The 20,738-nt window shown below is 37.8% G+C and overlaps 3 protein-coding genes across 3 annotated transcripts; all 3 read right to left on the reverse strand.

The window, feature by feature from the left end:
* Nucleotides 1-1,129: 1,129 nt before the first annotated feature.
* clec3a (C-type lectin domain family 3, member A) lies at nucleotides 1,130-2,853 on the reverse strand. The gene is made up of 3 exons (XM_035652262.1): nucleotides 2,742-2,853; nucleotides 2,553-2,639; nucleotides 1,130-1,797 (listed from the first exon to the last, which is right to left on the reverse strand). Exons 1-3 carry the CDS (start codon nucleotides 2,851-2,853, stop codon nucleotides 1,400-1,402), a joined length of 597 nt encoding a protein of 198 aa, XP_035508155.1. The 3' UTR covers nucleotides 1,130-1,399.
* Nucleotides 2,854-4,421: 1,568 nt separating this feature from the next.
* On the reverse strand, nucleotides 4,422-17,425 carry vat1l (vesicle amine transport 1-like). Its single transcript, XM_035652467.1, has 9 exons — nucleotides 16,062-17,425; nucleotides 15,381-15,510; nucleotides 14,950-15,165; nucleotides 14,487-14,629; nucleotides 12,705-12,808; nucleotides 11,647-11,702; nucleotides 11,293-11,487; nucleotides 7,342-7,425; nucleotides 4,422-6,442 (listed from the first exon to the last, which is right to left on the reverse strand). Exons 1-9 carry the CDS (start codon nucleotides 16,274-16,276, stop codon nucleotides 6,344-6,346), a joined length of 1,242 nt encoding a protein of 413 aa, XP_035508360.1. The 5' UTR covers nucleotides 16,277-17,425; the 3' UTR covers nucleotides 4,422-6,343.
* A 140-nt stretch (nucleotides 17,426-17,565) lies between these two features.
* On the reverse strand, nucleotides 17,566-19,405 carry bola3 (bolA family member 3). The gene is made up of 4 exons (XM_035652468.1): nucleotides 19,217-19,405; nucleotides 19,007-19,136; nucleotides 18,649-18,737; nucleotides 17,566-18,023 (listed from the first exon to the last, which is right to left on the reverse strand). The coding sequence occupies exons 1-4, from the start codon at nucleotides 19,283-19,285 to the stop codon at nucleotides 17,958-17,960; spliced, it is 354 nt and encodes a 117-aa protein (XP_035508361.1). The 5' UTR covers nucleotides 19,286-19,405; the 3' UTR covers nucleotides 17,566-17,957.
* Between the last annotated feature and the right edge of the window lie 1,333 nt (nucleotides 19,406-20,738).

Below are 20,738 nucleotides of genomic sequence, written 5' to 3' on the forward strand. Positions count from 1 at the left end.
GTAAAGGTTTGATAACAGTCCCTTTCTGAATGTTTGCATGTTCTTTTAGTGTTTGCTCAAGTTTATTTTTGGTGATCCGGGATTCCTTCCACATTCCAAAGACAAGTCAGGTGGACTGACTCTGGATTGCACGTATTTTTTCATGTAAGAGTGTTTTTTAGTGTTACGACTGCAGCTGAGTCTGGAGACACAGATGTGGATTGGGGTGAGAAGGGGTTCACTGCACCAAAATAAGATGATCAAAGTATCCAGAGAGTAACAGAATAAGGAAACAAGCATGGTATAAGTAATTTCCTCATTGTTTGTTGACACCAAACAGGTGGATATCAATGCCAGCAAGGAAGATAAATCTTCTGCACTAGACATTCTTTGGGGTAGGGAAATAAGAACAGGAGAGGTCATGCAATGTACTGGAATGCATATTTACCCAACATGTTATACATGTAAATATATTGATAGTGATACATTCTTTAGGAGGTACTAAAGATACCAATAAGACCCTCCCAGTTCATTTTCTGTTGCATACAGATACAATAAAATGATATGTGTAGTGAAAATGTTTGTTCATCCCTTCAGCTTTTGCATAATTTGTTTTGCTCTAATTATTTATAATGAAATGTATGTACATTTTTAGATAAGGGCCTCCACCTCTAGTTTCATCCAAGCCTCATTATGCTCCTCAGGCCCCAAAGTCAGGTTGAAGCTGAATGTCTGATCATTACTGACTATTCATCACTGCATATGCTTCATTTTTTAGCCAATAAATCTGACAGTTGAACGTACAGCAAGGGTCTCTTACAGGTGATATCTTTATTTTCTAACTGTCCAGTACATTGCTCCCAAAATTAAATGTAATACTTTTACTCTGAGCTGCATTAGATTGGTTATATAATGAGGCTCATTAGAACAACCAGCAGGCAAGGGAATTAAAAACACTTCCTATTACTTCCATGCTACCCTTGAGGAAATCACCAGACTCACATTTGCTCAGATTAAGCTGTAGAGTGGTCAGCAGCTGAGTAGTGAACTGGGGAATTCTCTGGTGTTTATGAATGCCGCTTTAAGAAACAAGCAACCTAAATGCAAAAAAATAATCAAAACAGTGTGTGTCTAAAATGAAATAGTTTGTGTTTATTTATATGTAACTTAATCCAGAATGTATTACTTCTTGTGCTGTTCAGTCATCACCTAAAGCTTTGGGACTTAGTAGTCTGATTATCTACTACTGTCTATATCAAAGCTAATTAATTAATAATCACAGAGACACATTTTAATATGAGGAATTTCATAATACATGCTCAATACCAAGTCATGTTTCCATCATGAATTAATTTGACAACACATTTTTGCACAATTTTAATTGACAAGCATCAAATTGTCAACAACCACTGTGTCTCCTTTAGGGAATGACATATTCACAGATGTACTTTTTGAGGCTGCGACACACCTCATCGTACCACTTTCCTTGTGCAACCACTGAAAGAGCAACACAGCTCTCCCTCTTCGTTCCTGTGGGCTGCTTCTTGGAGCGGTCCCAGTTGAAGTAGCTGACTGGCAGACTGTTGACATCAACATACTGGCCTTCTTTCACTATGTCTGCCACGCCGATCCAGAAGTCCTTGGATCCCGGAGCACTCCTCTTTGCATAGTCTCTCAGTTCATTGTTTTCCATCACGTCCCGTGGTGTTGCAAGAGTTCCTCCTTGTGCAATACAGTCTTCATTTGCTTCATGGTAATGTTTGGGTTCCTCAATTGTAAGGTAGCACTTCCTGTGAGCTTTGATGCCTCTGAGACAGACTGAAAACACAAAGCACTTACTTCATTTGAGGATTTAATTGTAGAGTAACTATATTTTATTTAAGGAGTTCATAACTATTGCAATGTTTGTTTCTTCAGTCATGGGAAATTAATTATGATGGACATTATACTAAAATTATATTTTTTAATACTTTTTGAATCGCCCCCTTTTTTTCTTCAACAGAATTTGTAACAACTCGTACAGCCACATTCATAAACTAACATAGTAGAGAAAGTTCACAGTCTGAAGAGACTAATAAAATAAACAGAATGCTAAAAAAAACAATAACACATAAATAAATACAGTTAGTATATAGGATAGTATTTTTTATATAATAAAGTCTAAGCTCAAAATTAAAAAAGAAAAGATTTAAATGTTTTTACATTCCCTATAAAATGTAAGTTTTTTACATTACTCTTCTCCAAGTCAACATTTTACTTTGCAAGTTAATGGATGCTATGATTATTGCTGCCCTCTGCTGGTGACTCAGCACGCTAAGAAATTCAAAGTCTAGTTATTGAATTACCAATTATCTCTCAGCAATGTCCACACTGTTACTTGGCCTCAATTCATAAGTATCAGTGAGAGAAGGCACCATAATATATTTATAAGACAGCCAAAAATCTAAATAACGCCACTGTCCCATGATATATTTATTATTTACGTATTTTTTAAAACAAACATACTGAAAACTGCATTAATCTACTGTCATCTCCTCTCTCTTAAACCTTCCTTTATTTAGTGAGGGCAGTACCTGTCTGCAACGCCTGCATCTCTTTCAGGGAATTCACCTCCTGCCACAGCCTCTCAAGCTGGGACTTCACATCATCTTCCTCTGCAGCTGCATCTCGATGAACAGGCAAAAAAAAAAAGAAAAGAAAAGTCAGATGAACATCAGTGGCAAACACATTATTTATGAACTGCGTGCAATGTGCATACTTACCTCCGGACTGACGAGGTGACACGGCCTTCCTGGTGCGAGATGGACGGCTGGAGCTGAAGTGGAGCAAGGAGAAGCAAAGAATGAGGAAGACAGGGAGGCCCAGACGTGCCATGTCTGAGGCCAGTGGGTCCTACAGGACAGGACACAGTGGCACACCTTGTACTGCTGTGAAAGGAACCAAAAACACTGCAGGCAGCTTAATATATACTGGCCCCTCTGTATGCCTTTCTGGGTACTCTCCTTGCATTGGCTCCAACTGTGTTTGTTTTTGTCCAAACATCAGGAGAAGGTGAGAGAGGTATAAGGGTGGAGTGGCAAATAATGACTTCCTTGTGTCTGGCTTTTGATAAATATTTACTTGGGACAAGGTGCGTGAAGCAGTATTGCCTTTCATTTCACAAACAAACTGGAAATTCATTGACTGCTTCACTATTACAGAGTGTTCTTCATTCCAAACCCAGTTGCACGTCTGTTTTGGCCATGTTGAGTCACTTTTGGACAAGTGAAAAATAATGTTACACCTTGGCGTCAACTCAATGAAATAGTGCCAACGTATGGGAACTGTCAAATGATACCACCCAACACTGAAATATGTGATTCATGTACACAAAGTGGTATTAATCTACACTAATAAGAGTTTAATTTACAACTCTCAGTACATGAAAACAAGTAACTGAGTAAATGTCGCTGCTACACTGTATAGACATCTTTTAAATGTTTCCATCACACAGACTTCCAGTTGTGTAATCTTAAAAAATAAAGCGGCTATTAGACCTGAGGAAGTCCACCTCCCACCTCTGGTTATTTTTAGAGTGAGATGTTGTATAAAGATGAGAGGGGGTTGCTAAATAAGAAAAACCCTTGCATGGCTCAGTATAGCAATACAACTCTCAAAACCAGTATACATTCCCATTTTACAGCTACAGTTACAATTGTAGATTTCTAAGCATTAACTTTCATTTAAGGCAGTAGGCTTTGACATATTAGTCTAATATATAATTTATTCTAATCAAACTCTGGTTTTATTGTTTGCAACACCCACTGGTGTGTGATAAATATTCAAAACACATGTTGTTCACCAAGTTATACAAACTATAAAAAATCAAAGAGTATAATTATTTTTTTTACAGTAGGTGTAACGGATGTCAAATGGTACTGTAACATCTGTTTACTTTACACTCACTGAATAAGTTCTATGTTTAGTTAACATGCAAAAAATGGTATGCCGTTCCAATGCAGTCTCTGCTGACACTTCTCGCTTTCTGTCTTGAGGAAGACATAAAACCCCAAACTAATCCCGGACCACAAATTGAGTTCTTGTTTATTTATTTATTAGTGATTAAGACGCTGCAAAGCTATTAAATTAAACAGTTTGCAGCAGTTCTACAAGCATATGAATTGATTCTGACTATACTGACTACCTGTAGAAGTTTAAAATAGCTTACTTTGTTGCCATCTGGTGCCAAACTGAGGGATTATGCAGAATGTGCCATATGCTAGTACTATATTCCAAAATTTAAAAACATAATGCACACCAAATAATACTTTTTTAGGAAACAAGAAACGACATAATACATCACTGAAAACCTAAATGTTTTCTGACATCTCTAAACCTCGTGAAATAAATTAAAACATCGATCACTGAATACTTTTGAATACTAAATTTATTCAAGTAAACAGAGCTGTACTCAAAGAAAGCACACAACAAAAAAATGTGACGAAAATATACGACCACAGGCAAACCATAGTTTATAAGGAATTTTGTGAACACACTACAATGTTAAACACTTCTTTAAACACACTTTTCTTCTTTCTTTTTTTTTTTTTACAAGGCAATATGAGCACACACACTCAAAATAATAAAACATGCTTTCTCTCTCTCTCTCACACACACACACACACAAAGACCGGACATAAAAGGCATCAAAATTAAGATGTATTTCCTAAGTGTCTACACATCATTATCCTTATTTCCAAAATCAGTTTCTCAATCTAATCACTTTAGTACACCCATTAACACTGTCTCTCCCCCGTTTATCATTCAACTTCAAAGTTGTTAGCTTTTCTTGTTACTCAACTGATACATTTTGGATTTCTTGAAATGGAATTATTATAACACTTCTATTGTTTTTATAGTTGAGAAAATACTTTGTTGACGTATACTCTGGTTTCATTTGAATAATTCAAGTAATAAATAATTCAGAGGATTAGCCAATATAAAATACACTGAATAAGCATGGCCGAAGAAATAATACAAAAAATACAGTTTGTTTTCACTTACTTGATAAATTAAAAATAAAAACTGATCAGCCGTCTGTAGTAGGCGGCTGTGGCAAACATCCCTGACAGATGTTCTTCTCTTGCATTTCATTAACAACTTGCAGATGTGGAGTAAAGCCGATGGCTGCATACTAAATCAATACACAGTGTTGCTCAAACCTAAATCACCCTGCCTTTATAAACCAGCTCATTGTAAAAAATAATTCATGTTGGAGTCTTATGGCACTTTTGTTGTGAGGCACCAGCAAGTAAACAACTTTGGTCAGACATACAAAGCATTGACTCCACAAACCTTGAACTGCAGTCTGACTGACCACTTCATGACCCTCCAGAATTTACTGATTTATCTCATGTTTGTTGTATTTACATATATTCTGCAAGATTCTGACACAGATATAAATTTGAAACTCCAATTTGTTCTATTTCACCCCTAGTGTCGTTTATTATGTGGTTCAGTAAAAGCTGTGAATATACAGTTTAGTGGGAAAATATGTCAGAGCTCCGGCGGCACCACAGATTCATCTTCCTGCAAATGTTATGATCAGACGAGGAAGAATCGTTTTTTTAATATTCCAGTTAAAAACACTGTTTTTGTTGTTTGTTTGTTCAATACAAACTTCACATGAGGAAAGCAGTTCAAGTATCAAACACTCATTTGTAGCTCAAAGGCACTGGTGATCCCATAACATTACATGGTCGGCACCTAAGAATAAAATATCATGCACATACCTACACACAGACTCTACCTCTAGTGGCGTACGCATTATTATTATTGTAATATGAGAAAGTGATTCACTCCCTTGGTCTGAAGCATCAAAATACTTTCTGTCAGTTGTTTTATCATTTTACAGTTGGGGAGAGACATCATGTGACACTATGTGTGCTTTCAAAGTGATAACAGCAAGTCAGTAGGTTTAAAAGCTTATTCAGTCTGTTGCTAAACTGGTGGCAGAGGCAATTAACTGTAAAATGGACACAAACCTATTCACATCATTGGCTAGCGTAACATCACTTTATAATACAGTAAAGAATATAATAATACTATTTTGAGAATGGCACTTACACTTGTTGCCTGGGTGACAAACATGTTCTCAGTTTTCATTTTCCCAAAAACTTTGCTTGACCAATCAACTGACAAACAGTAGGTAACAGACAAGAGGCACAAACATATTCGATACATACATACGGTACATTCATGCATACATGCATGCAACACATGCACACATACATACTGCACATCACTTGTGTATAGTGTGTCCCCCTGTGGTGAATCTGTGCAGCTTCTCCAGTCTCTAGGTGTGTTGCCGTGGGAATTGTAGGGTTTAATGGATGAAAGGCATTCGCTCCTTGCTGTCATTGTCTCCCTCGGGCTCCTCTTCTTCCTCTCCAGCTTCACTGGTCTCTGTGCTGTCGCTGGCCATCTAGTGGTGACGTATTATTCAGCTATCATTAACTTATACTGAGTTACCCATACAGAAGAACAGAGGTGAACATACGTGTGAGCTGACATCAAGTGGTACAGACTAGTTAATGTGTAATGGGCGGCTGTACACCGGGTCTATATTTTCAATATGTTTACAAATTTTCATAGGTTGGATGTTGAGATAGCCATGGCAACAACTGCTATAAAACAGGAGGGAATCCTTCTTACTGCCTCCTTTATGAACCTGACTGGACCTGAAAATGTCAGGCATCAGAAATGTAACTATCAACCAACAAAAAATACCACACTGGTGGCACAAGTCAGTCAGCAAATTAGCTGTGGGGTTAATTAAAAACAGAGATAAGAAAACCCTTTTTACACAAAATATTCAACAGTGTTTCAGAAAAGCATTTTTGCTATAGATATACTTAATAATTTACTCTCAACCATGTTTTATAATACTTTAATTATGTATCTGTTTTTGTCATGTTTATCTAATTCAGATTAATCAAATCAAATTAAATTAACTTTCTATTAGTCTTACTTTTATCTAGTAATAATACTATATCAAATACAGAAAGCTGGAAGCTGTAAATGATACTTTCATAGTGTGACATTTTAAGCAGTGTTATAAATAGTAATAAACCTTTTTTTACATTATAATTTGGCATACAAACAGTTAACTTAGCGCCACTCATCTATCTGCAAAAGATGCAAAGTGCTGTTAGATGAGTCACTGTGAAAACTGTAAATCTTTGTAGGATTGCACAAAACTCTTAACCTTGAGGTCAATCCTTGTTGAGAAATGTGGCCCAAGCCACTTAACAGCCTTGTCTGTTCATGTATGCTTTTCTCCCATCAACTAGGAAAAGAATACATTAAAAGTGTCGTTGTTACCAGAGGGGTGGGAGCCTTCTCAACATCCAGAATTAGTTTTCCTATGTTGCCTCTGTCATGAATTCTCTGCATGGCCTCTTTCACCTGCAAATAAAAAAAACAAACAATTTATTTTCAACGAGCTGAACTGTTAAGAAACAACACCAGAACATCTAAAAATAACATGACTATTTCTAGTAATTAAAAAAAGAAACACAATTGAAACTGTAACAAGTGGTTGGGTTTATCCATACAAAGAGATGTTTAATTAGCTTATTTTCGTCAGTGTAGTTTATTTAAACCAACCAAAAGTTCTAAGGGATCGGTGCTACAGCTAACTCAGTCTAATCAAGATGGTTTTATAGTGTCAATCATGTGTAAGACCAGATGTGAGCTGAAGTACATGTGTAACAAAAAAAAACAGACTGGAGACAAGGGTGCCTTATAACTTTTCACTTTTGCTCATACAATGGGTGACTGACGTCCAACAATAAAAGCTCCCCAACAGGAAGCCTGCTGTAACATTGAAAAGACCTTTCAAAGCCCCTGAGGGAAAAAAACACTTCTTTTGTCAACTGAATCCACACAAAGACCCTTTTGCAACCATTTCCTGGTCATCACAGACACAGGACCACTTTCTCAGAGCAGCTATAATCTACACTTACTCTGTGATTAAAGTTAATAGCTTTAATTTTGACTAAATGATGCCGGCTGGGCTACATTTGACATCACACTGAATAATTCACTGCCTGTAGTAATGATCAAAGAAGGTTTATATTTAGCACACAAGTACACTGCTTCATTTTCCCTGTGTTTGCAGGAACAATATAGGCTGTATTTTGCATTAAAAATTTGATTATCAAACTTTAGACCGGCATGGTAGAGTGGGTTCTAAAGACAAATTATGTGAATAATAAACGTTTCTGCAGCTTCCTATAAGAAACTATATATGTTCTCATACAGTTTTAAAGGGAGCCACATCCTGCAAAAACAAATTATTTTAATATTATTTATAAATTCAACATAATAAAGTCCCCAGTACTGAAAATATGTAATATCCTCTTTTAGTTTATGTTTATTTTTGTTTCATTTATGTGAGTATAAATGAATTATGATTGTAAGAAAACAGTCCTCTGCAAACTAGACACATTGTTCTTACACAGTACTCCTCTTTTCCCTTCTTCTTCTTAACTGCCATTTCCTAATTACCTAATTAACTTTCTGACTTTTTAAAAAAGCAGCTGTTATTCTAAGACAAAAGATCTGAGGATTCCTGCTAGTTTACCACCCAAATGGCAAAGGAGGCACGTCAACAGTGGAGAAACATCGAGTGTACTGAACTTTATTTTTGTGGCTCTTTGTCACCGTATATACTTTTTTGAAAGCACTACAATTGTGCTATTATTATGATTCTTGTTCAGCATACCTAGCAGGTCAAATCTGTAAACAATAAAAGATCAGTTCGACTCATTCAAGCTTGTCTGACTCAATTGTGTAGAGAAAAATCCACATATCACAAAATATTATTCATGATGCCATGTTTTGCTTTCTCATTACTGTCCACACAAAGACACAACTGAATGTGCCTCTTTGTGTGGAAGCCATTGTGTCACAAGCATTCATTTGTTAAAATAAATAGCGGAAATCAAGCCAAGAGCAAAAATAGGTCAGGAACTTGTTCAGCGCTTTGCTGCTAGGTAGCAAAGAGAAGAGAGGGAAGATCCACTAGCATTGTAGGTGTAATGTGTCTTTCAAGGGTACTTTCAAACAATCACTGTGAGATACAGTGTGTTACTTTTATTTTTTGACACATAACATTTACATTGGGACCTCCAGGTGAAAGAGTAATCTTTTCTGTAGTAAAATTGCTGGTGGTCAGACTAGCTCCTGTTCTGTTTCAGTCACGCACATTATCCAACTTTTCATTCCAGAGAGAAAAGGTTGCCATGCTCAACGTGAAAACCAACGCCCTCTGAATTCTCCTTCCAAGCATATTAGCAAACGAGGCAGGCTGTGCCAGTGTCACTACATCCCACGCCATCCTCCCCTCTAATGAGATTCTTCACGGGCAATAGTTGCAGTGAATGGCCTGACCAATCTGCCAAAGTTTAATCACAACAATACACGGGGAGTTTCCCATGAGAAATTAAAAATCTGAAGACGGCAATCATTTCCTCAACATATTCTCTCTCTGATTGTAGATCAGAGTAGAAGTAGTGTAAAGCTCAGACAAAGTTGACTTGTAACGACTTCTTGTGATGAATCACCTGCTCTGGCTCACCTTTTATCTGAATTCGTTTGAGCATTTTTGGAAGTGAAACAAATTCCAAACATTTTACTTTTAAGACAGAGGATGTGTCAGATGTTATGTGATATCACTGATGGGAACAATTAGGCAAATCAATCTCAGGTTAAATTTTATGCTGAGGAAATGGCTGAAACATAAGTTGTAATGATTAGTTATATGTAGCTACTGGAAATGGAGATATAACCTAATTACAACTGACAGTGGCTTTTACTCTTTTGACTCCACAGTTGTGGCTCATAAAAGTTATGGACAAGTAGTGCCTGCTACAAAGGATAAGTCTTCAATGGACCTTAGCAAAGTCTCAGTCACAGACTTTCTTATAATAAAGTATAAAGCACAGTTGCAATTGATAACATTGCATTCTACTTAGGTTTGCTCTGCTATGACAGTCAAAATGTCTGTTATTAACAAGTAAATTAGTTATTTAATGTACAGTGACTACATCTTTGTTGTTGGGTGCCAAAGTGGCCAGTTTAAAAGACCGTGCACACCCACACAGTGTTTTCACTTATTCCACCTAATTACACTTCTGCTTAGGTCGCAGATGGACATACTTACATCATAATAGACCATTTTTACAGCAGTTATATGACACCACAAGGATAAATATGAAGACTATACTCAGGGGTAAGAAACACCGTCTGACCACAAGGGACAGACATTGCTGGCCACACGTTTATGGTATGTGACAGTCAAAGCCATTTGGGTTGCAGCCGGCATTAATATGGACAAATTACATGATAATGCAAATTCGTTTGAACATTGAAAATTAAATAAAAGTTGACAGCTCTAGCTCAGTTGTCAGTCAGAAATTGTCTGACCAGGCAAACAAATGGAAACCATGTGTAGGTGGACCATAGGTGTGTAGAGCTGTTAAAATAGAAACTCAATCTATTCATGTTTTTCTGTATCTACCATCTGACCGAAGGGGTAATGTCCAAGAGAAGTGGTACAGGTTTAAATGTTTCTACCCTTTTCTGGTGCCCTGTCTATAGTTGGCTCTGCATGTAGAGAGAGAAAAGGGAGTCAAGAAGTTAATTGGTGAACTTTCAATGGTAACATCTTCCCCTACTTATCTAGCTGTCTGAGCCAGTCTAGCCCTGACTGTCTCATTAGTTTTGGTTCCAGAGATACCACAGCTAATGAGACACTCTCTCACACAGACAACAACTAGTAGTGAATGTCCACTGTCATCTCATGAAGGCAAACAGGGCAGTTCTGGGCCTTCATTTACCAGTAAGTGATGTCCACCTGAACACAGATACCTGGTAAATGTCATGTCATGTCTGTCATGAGATATCCCATGACTTAAGGCCAGCACACAATGCAACGGATACATCAGCTGTGTCCTGGCCAGGCTCAAGACATAAGCAAGTACACATTGCACTACTAGTGACGTGACTGATGTATAGAGTTTGTGTGGGTTGTGATGATAATCGTTGAACAGGAACATGCAACCTACCCACCATCTGTGGAAGATTGTCCAAGAACAGCTGACAATGTCCCACAGAAAGCAGCCGTGACAAACAACAGCTTCAATGCTGTCCAAGATGTTTGCATAAAGTCTTCTATCTTCTTATGTTACCACTATGATCAGTTCATTTGTAATTGGATAATCATTGATCTCACCATCTTACACCCTTCCGATCTCCCCGGCCTCTTACCTCTTCCAGCGCCCATAGAGAGTCCACTACTGGCTTGATTTTCTTTTGGTCATAGAGACACAAGAGTTTGTCCATCACTGATTTCACAAGACTACATTTCCCATGCTTGAAGAGGAGGTTGAGGAGCGAGAAGCCTGCTATAACTTTGTTCTCCTCGTATAGTTTAATAGGGTTCACCTTCTCCACTTGCCACCACTGGAGAAAGAAAAAAAACACAGAGAGACACGATCAACCCGAGTGACTCATTTGTGTGTGTGTGTGTGTGTGTGTTTCATTTGCCATGAAATGTTCATTGGATAGTAACAGAGTAGTGTTTGCTTCAAATGTGGATGACAGGCTGCATCTCTGACTCACAGATTTTGCAAAGCTGAAGAAACTCTTTGTTTCCCCAGTTACCATGTTTGACGCGCCTGAAAAAACAAAACAAAAAGGATTGCTGTATGCTGTGGAAAAGAAGCCTGGACAGAACTGACTGGTCAATAATAGGCAGCCATGGAGCATGAAGGGGGAGATGGGGGAGGAATGGCTAGCACCTTTAGACCCTTAGATCTGTGCAAGCATGCTGTCGCACATATTCAGTTTAACTAAAACTAATGAATATATCTCCTCTAATGCTATTACTTGATTCATGAGGCTTGACAGTAACTAAATTAATTAACACAGATCAGATAAGATTGGTAGCTGTGAAGGACAATCCATTTTATATTCATTCATTCATAAATTCATTTTCAGGCTATGGAGTATTCTTTATTCAAGTAAGCCTGACATCCAGTCGAGCTGCCAACACACTGAATGAATGCAAGACTCGTGTGTAAAGGAATAGTTTGGCATTATGGGAAATGCTCACTTTCTTGCCAAGAGTAAGATGAGAAGATTGATACCACTGTCACCGTCTGTTTGTTAAAAATGAAGCTCCAGCCAAGAGATGGATAGCTTAGCATAAAGACTAGCTCTGTTCAAAGGTAACAGATTCCACCTACCAGCACCGCTAAAGCTCACAAATGAACACAATATATCTTGTTTGTTTAATCCGCACAAAAACCAAAACATAAAAATGTTAATTCACTGATTTACACAGGATTATGTGCCAGAGTATTTCTTGGACTGGAGCAGTGACTTCCCAAAGTCTTATTGTCACCAGGCTGGCTGCTGAGCTATGATATCTGTGTCTTGGCTCAAGCTTCATACTTAATGGAAAGATATGAGATTGGTATTGATTTTCCAATTTAACTCTCAGCAAGAAAGCATAGAAACATATTTCCAAAAATGCTGACCTATGCCTTCAACTGCTTGAGCTAATTTCAGCAATTGAAGCCTTGACTAAAATGTGACCATGTATGAAGTGATTTCCACTTTGAAATGACTCAATGGAAAGGCAAAAGAACAAGCAAAAGAATAAGTATTGTTCCCACCATAGAGGATGTAAGTTCCCAAAGGCTTCAGCAGTGTTAAGCCTTTGCTTGTGTTCTCCCCAGACAGACAGTCCAACACAATGTCTACTCCCTCTGGAGAAATCCTAAAAAAATAAAGAAGAAAATAAAGGTCCACTGAAAAATGGATTTGTATACTATACATGCATGAGTATGGAGCTGCAAGAACATCAGAAATAATTATTTTTGATTAACTTGCAATTAATCATTTAGTCTATCAAAGGTATACATGCCCCCAGTTACAGTTTCCCAGAGCCCAAAACATCAAACATGTCTAAACAGTCTAAAACCTTAACATATTCAGTTTGCAATGATATAAAACAGAGAAAAGCACAAGGCTTCCACACTGGAGAAACTTTAGATTAATTGTGAAAAAAATCAGCAGATTAATCAATAATGAAAATTAATAGCAGCTCTAAAATAGCTGCAGATTTATTTTCTGTCTATCTACTAATCAGTTAATGGACAATTTGAGCTCTACTGAACATGTGAAGAATTCATCCACAGACATTCTTCATTGATATAAAGTTCAATTGGAGGCCAACTTCATACATTTACAGTGATATGTCTGTTAATATATATGAGACCATATATTCAGTCTATGATTCATACTCTGGAGCCGCTTCAGGTTTTGTCTAATCATAGATTCGTAAGACATGAGCACTGATTCTCTGGAGTATTACTCTGAGAAAAAGTTGCAGTATCCAACCCACATGTTTTTTCTTTTGACTCTGCCTACAGTTTTCTTATGAAGAACTTATTGATGTTTTGCAATGCCCACTTTACCATCAGTAACATTATAACTTTATATCATGTTACAAAAGGTTTAATGTTCTTATCGCACACAGAATCAGTCAAAAACAAAAGTTTGGCTCATTAAGGGCACAGATATGAAAGAATGAAAAGCATGTTGTTATCAAGGCGACCATAATTCCTTTCTTTCTGCCTTGTGGCTCTGGACACCTGCTTGGCTAAACCACCCGGTGGTCTTGTGATTCCCATGGTTTTTGCCTTTTCTAAAAAGAGTAATTTAATTGTACTTTGCTCTTGATCCTGAGAAGAATGTGTGGGCAAGAGAGATGAAAGGCACAATAATCCACTACCACTGTTAATATGTAGGCAGAAAGCATGAACAATCAGCGCTCATGAAAACTATTTTTTGAATCTGTAAGTATAAGCAGAATAATATACAGCGTGTTTTATAAATGTATGCTGCAAGTGTTCTGGCTGACTCTGTAGTATAGCCACAAATCCCTGCTAAATCTCTCAGAAGCAGAGGAGGCAGAATGCTCATGAGCTTCACAACATCTTCAAAATTATAACTTCACAGCACAATCACAGTAAATATGTGTCATATTGCTTCAAATCTCAGCCAGTGTTTGCTACGAGGTGTTTTCTTTGTAGTGCAAACTGGCTACCAGAGTGCTGTGTTGTGAATGGCATGTGTAGGGTATCAATGCTCAGCTCTAATTGGCTCAGTTGTTCCACATTGCCAGCGCAGACCTCCGCCCTACACAATGCTGCTGCTCTCTGAGATGAGCTGTGTGTTGCCATGGGAACCATGGCCACACAAGACCAAATAAGGCAACAGGTAACATCTGCATCCTCCCACAGCCCTCTAAGCTCCACGTTATCACATTAGTTCACATGTATGACATGCTACAGCGAACCTGCCTGATGATGCCTTTCTATGTGTTTTTTTAACATTAGAAAATTCATGTTGCGAAAATACAACATTACAACAACACACAAGTCTATGCTTACTTTTTGACTTCTTGCATATAATCAACGTTTCTGTCAAAGAGGTGAGTCACCGAGTCTCTGATGGCTGCGTGTTTGAAACATGAGGCGATCCCAAACACGGTGACATTAGGTACAGTGGAGCACAGCTGAGCCACAGCCTGACCCTGAAAATAACAAACAGTTGCAACAATTTATCAGTGCCTGAGAACACTGGGGTTAACTCTATATATACCACACAAACAGTATGCACCATTCATAGAAAACGAGATACAGTGGTGTAGAATATCTACACTGTATTAATTTTAATTATATTAAATTCCTGTTTATACTTAAATTTCTCAAACGGATGTTAGACAAGTTTTAGTGAGAAGTAATTTTCATTTTGCACGGTGAGATACAAAAAGTAATTGGTTATAATGAGAGTTGGATAAAATGGTGGAACTCATTTCGTGGTTGTGCAAATTCACAGAAAATTTAGACTTACTACACCACCTCCTGCTGAGTGAACCAACACTGACATCCCGTCTCGCAGATTGGCAACCTCAAACAGCATCATATAGGCAGCCACAAAGTTCAGGGAGAAGGCAGCGGCCTCTGCAAAACTCATTTCATCTGGCATCTTGTAGACAAAATCCACTGGCGTGCAAACAACCTCAGCCCAGGCATTGTAATTCACAAAAGCCATAACTCTGTCGCCTATCTGAAAGAAGCATGTTAGAGTAGCTGGATAACAAGTAGACACTCGTGAAACAAGCATGTGTAGATCATGGTTTTATTTGTAATGGACATCTCATTATTAGGCTTACAGCGCTTGTCTCTCGTTTTGCTGATGCAGATTTTGTTGCTTAGAACAACAACATCAACAGCGTTCATTCAGTCATCACAGAGTTATAATAATATAATTATTTCACTAACCTCAAATCCTGTTGTGTTTTCACTTACTGACTCCACTATTCCAGAGCATTCAAACCCAGGGACAAGAGGGGGTTTGGGAGGATTATCAACGGTCCCCTGACGCACCATCAGATCCAGAAAATTCAAGCCGCTGCAATGAAGAACAAGTAAGACCTGTCTGTTTGTGGACATTAAATCCCTCTGATTGAATATTAGAATATAAATCAGCACTGACAGCTATTAAATCAAAAATAAAAATATTTAGTATGAGCTATTATACAAGACTTGGGGATTGCCTTGTGCTACTTATTTCATTATCAGCAGTGAGTCAGTAGCTATTTCTATAAATGCAAGCAAGGCCAAATTCAACAGGTATTCTCTATTAAACAATATTTCCTTAACTCTGAGTTTGCCAATATTTGGAATTGGCTCAGCTGTAATCTTCTGCAATAAGGAGCTAATCAATACCTTGGGGATGTAGCTATTATCAAATAGAAATTCAGATTTGAAAAATGCCTGAGAAATGCTTGTTTTCTCTTCATTTTGCTTGGCATGAATGAGCTCCAGCCTTTCAACCTGTGGCTTCACGACTGAAATACAATGTACAGTGGGAACAGGGAGGACAGAGCACATCACAATTCATAAGTAGATTTAAAAAAACAAAAACAAAAACAAAGGGGTTCCTGGTATTGTCATATTTACCATGCTTTGACGCGGATCTTCACCTCCCCATCCTGAAGCTCGGGCATTGCCTTCTTGGTTACCCGGAGTTTGTTGAGACCTCCAAAACCTGCCAGAATCACCGCTCGCATTTCTTTGGGATCGCCGGACGATTCCACGTTTTCTGCTTCTTTCCCCACGTTTTTGTCTATCATGTACACGGTTTCCTCCGTCATATCTGCTCCTTCTTTAGCCATGTCGGAGACCTGCTGCTCTGCCTCTCCGCTCCTCCTCGGGGCTCAGAGTGATGTGGTGTGCAGCCTGCGCACAGACAGGCAGCCGCTGGATGGATGGACGCTGATCCACAGTGGAGCCTGAAACCTGCACCGCCTGCACTCTTATTCAATCAGCCGGAATTCAAGTCCTCAATGATGTTTTATTTCCGTTCAGGTCACAGAGGTACAAGTTAATTAAAATGCAGTTTGCCATTTCAAGAATAGAATTCGACCCTGTTTATTGGCTCTGCTTGCAGCGGGTTAAAGTATAAAGTGCACCATCTGCTGGTGAAGTGTGCACAAAACTTTATCTATGTTAAAAGTCTGATAATGGGACTCATACTGTGCATCCACAATGCAACTAAATTCCTTCAACTAGTGTTGTGCAATTGGGTAATTATTAATTATTCTATAATGTTATTATATGGGTGATTTCTTTCTATATTGAGATATAAGTGCAGGAAACAACTAGCAGAACTTCTATGGTGACCAGAGTAATTCAACAAAGTGATGTGAGTGACTGAAACAAAGTTATTAAGCTATATTTTTTATGTAGAAAGAAAAAAAGAATACCAATTTGGGACATTGCTGTTTAGTCTGATACATTATGAAATAATTGAAATAAATTTGTCAGTTGTCTGTTGTACAAAGTATGGTGAGTTTTTGTATTAGTTCATCTCTTTGGCATTTACATGCCACATTTTCTTGTTGTTTATCAGCCAACATATGCACTAATAAGATAGGTTGGCTAGTATAATCAGCATATCATTATGTAAGGCTTTGTCTGTGGTCAACAGCTTTATTACAGCCAACTGTTTGTACCATTGTTTTAAGAGGAGATGGGGAAAATAACTATTGTTGAGGCTCTTAGTTTATGTTGGCTTCCATTTTTTTCCTGAAAGACTGTTAAATTGTCCCTGCTCTCCAACAACCTCCGATAGCAGCACATTTATATTTACAGTATTAATATTTAATATGGTTTGTATAAATAAATGAATAACAAATAAAAGTGAGGCAGAGCATTCCATGGCTTTCATTTCTAGTATTGCTATGTCTGTTTTCTTAAAATGGTTGAAATTGTTTTTTTATCACAAATCCTCAATAGTCAATCAAGTAAGAAGTGTGTGGGGGAATGCAGCTGCTTTCTATTGCAACTTGCATTATCAATGCATAGATAGTACGAATACAAGGTCTATGTGCAATTCAGAGGTTAGTATTCAATTTAAAATCATTGTGTTAGTGGCACTGCAAAATAATGCTCCACAAACTGATTTTGGGTCTGTAGCAATCCTCCGCTATTCAGGATGGTTGTATTTATTACTTCTTCAAACGCTTATCACTACACCAGCATCATTATCAACCCTGAGAAGACCCCAAATTGGGAAGAAATCTACATGACTTGACATTTTACTAGCATTTTACCAAGTCATTTTGTGCGTATTGTAGCCTTCACCAGTTTTATACAGAGTAGCAGATATTTCACTACTTAAAAAAAAAGAAAAGATAACTTAGTGTAATCTTACATTTCTTACACATTTCACACTGTTAATGTGAACTGACAACATGTCCCGCTGCCACTGGCACCTTAACAATTATCATGGAATTTCCTTAAATACACAATATCCACTTTAAAACTGTACATTCAATCGTGGACGGACTTTCTCTATTGTTTTGGAACATCAGTAAATATTCGCAGTCCATGCATTCCTTGAATCTCCTCCTTGAGTGCCTGCAGAGGACAAAACACAACGTGAATGAGTAAAATTCAGCTTCAACAACCACAAACATAAAGTTAAGGGGATAATCAGTCATTAACGATAGTAATACACATTTATTTTGTATTCTTATGCATAACATTTGATGGGCTTTATGTTCTATGAAAACCACTGTATTTTTGTTATGTTTTTGGTGAACTAATAAATGAAAATTTGAGAAAGAGTCAGATCTGTTGTTTGTTTTTTTGTGTTAACAATAGTAAGTTAGATTTGGTTAAAACAGAGCTGTGGAATATTAAATCATCCATCTTTGCTCACTACATCTTAGCCTTTCTTACCATCAGGTGGGCACAAACTTTATGTTATGAACTTATTTTCAAAATAGAGAAATGTGCAATTATTGGTTGTCTTATCGGTATCGGCCATGAGAAAGAGGTTATCGTATAGGCTGGGGAAAAAATCCATATCATACATCCCTAATGTAAAATTACACAAGCATGGTTGACAGACAGATATTGACCACAGCACACAAGCTCAAGTACATTTCAGTACAAAGAATAAAAAACTGTAAGATTAGCACTACTCATTATTTTACACTGCCACAGGTAAGGTGCCGGGCAGATTGCTATGGTGATTTACCTGATTGACTAATTGGTGTTGCTGGATTGTCCTTTTTCCTTTGAACTCACTGGACTCTATATGGATCTCGTACATGGCCCCACAACCACCTGAACACAACAGAGGACAACACAAACAACACTGTCACTTCCCAAATGTTTGTTTCGACCACCTGGTTCCCAACAACAGATCTAAATAATAATTATTCTGTCTAAACTGTGGATGCATTGAACATCTGGAAATATCAATTTAATGAAATGGTGCAGGCAGGAACAGTGTTAGGGGTGAACATTTCATGCAGTGTTAACATCATGTCAACATCTAAGGAGAACCCTTTTTTTTCGGCATCCAAACCAATGCTAAATAACTCTGTATTTACCCGATATATCCACAACTTTGAGCGACGAGGCTGACGGAAACTTCTCCTTCAGTATCTCGGCGATGCGGAGCTCTCCGTCCGTCTGTGTGGACAGACCCCTCCGCACATGTCCCGGACCAACAACAACAACCTGCGGAGGCACAAACGAGGAGGGTGAGCTGCGTCAAGGGTTAGCAAGCCGCTGTTAGCAGACCCATAAAGTGTATTTACTGGAGTGCTGCGGAGAGCCCGGAGGACGGAGGTCATTGTGCTGCTCAGGCTCCTGTTACAAGCCCACATGTTGCGTGAAAATGTGGCGTTTGTTTATCTGTGGGACGTTTATTGAGTCCTCGCTGGTTTAGCTCAAAAAGTCATGTCCTCAGAGAGCTTCGTCTCACTAATACGACGTCAAACATCCGGGTATTGTACGGGTCGTCTTTTTCAAAAGTAGTTCAAAGTGTAGAAGATGGAGGAATGAGCAGTGTTGGGCAATAGGTCATTACTGGTAATAATATTACGTGTCCCAGTAATTACTAGTGTAACTAATTACTAATAAAAGTCAGTAATAACATTACAGTTACTCTTACGATATTATTTCTGTTGTCACCCTCCAACAATCCAATAACATTCATTTTTTGTAATCGTGGAGGAAACTAGTTTTAAAGATGGAAACACTGAAATATTCCATTACTTTGTCTCGTCTTGTTTCGTAAGTAAATTTGGGGAGAAGGGACACAATTACCAGTTTTGTGGGAAGTGGCAGAAAAGTAAATTAACTAGTAGTGTAACTAAGTATTTTTGGCAGGGAGTAATAAGTAAAGTAATTATATTACAATTTAAAAGAGTAATGAGTAGTATATTTTTTGAGTAACTTGCCCAACACTGGGTATGAGTGTGATTGATTTTGAGGTAAAATTAAAATGCTTGCAGACCTTTATAAGATATTAACTTTGCTTATGGTTTAATTTTAGTGGTTTATTTTATTTAATTATATATATATTTCGAATTAAATATCTTTAATTTACGATGTTTCCTAAAAAAAGGTTAATTTTTTTGCAGTAGCCATTTTGCATGAAATAGTAGTGTAAACAGGTGTTACCAATGATAACTAATCATTATTATAATTAGGTCTAAGATAATTAAAGTCCAGCTCCATTTAGTGTTGCAGAGCTTTTCCAGTGAGCCAACATGACCAATAGCAGCACCCACACTCTGTTTGACCTGAAGGGAACAGAACCTTAATTAGTATCATTGGTAACGCCTGCTGTGTTTACCCTACCATTTCATGTCAACATGGCTGCTGTGAAAGAGGTCAATTTTGACTTCACACAGCAAGTTTTACTGATTACTGACAGTAACAATAGTGCTGTTCTATTAAAATGTCCTACACAACCATGTGACAGTGACCCAACATGCACAGTACCAGGACCCTGAAATCAAAGCACCTCAATGGAAGTCAGCAATAGTTTATTTGTAAGGAAAAAAGGCCTATGGTCTTAAGATGGCATACACAAATGAAATGCAGTTATGTTATTAGTAACACTTGTGCTTGTAACATTTTAACAAATGTTTAGTTAGGGAGTTAACTCCATGTAAAGGTAAAGGCTTCCATCTTTTAGCTTTAATGTTTTTTTATTTCAACCATATCAGTCTGAACAACAACAGGCCCATTGGACAGTCAAGGCCTCTGGCTCCTTTTAAAGTTAGGATTGACATTTTCACAGTAGGAACAAGTCTGAATGAGAAGCTTATC

This window comes from Morone saxatilis, unplaced genomic scaffold (assembly GCF_004916995.1).
Source record: "Morone saxatilis isolate NCDOM2014 unplaced genomic scaffold, NCSU_SB_2.0 Contig11, whole genome shotgun sequence".
NCBI classification, from domain to species: domain Eukaryota; kingdom Metazoa; phylum Chordata; class Actinopteri; family Moronidae; genus Morone; species Morone saxatilis.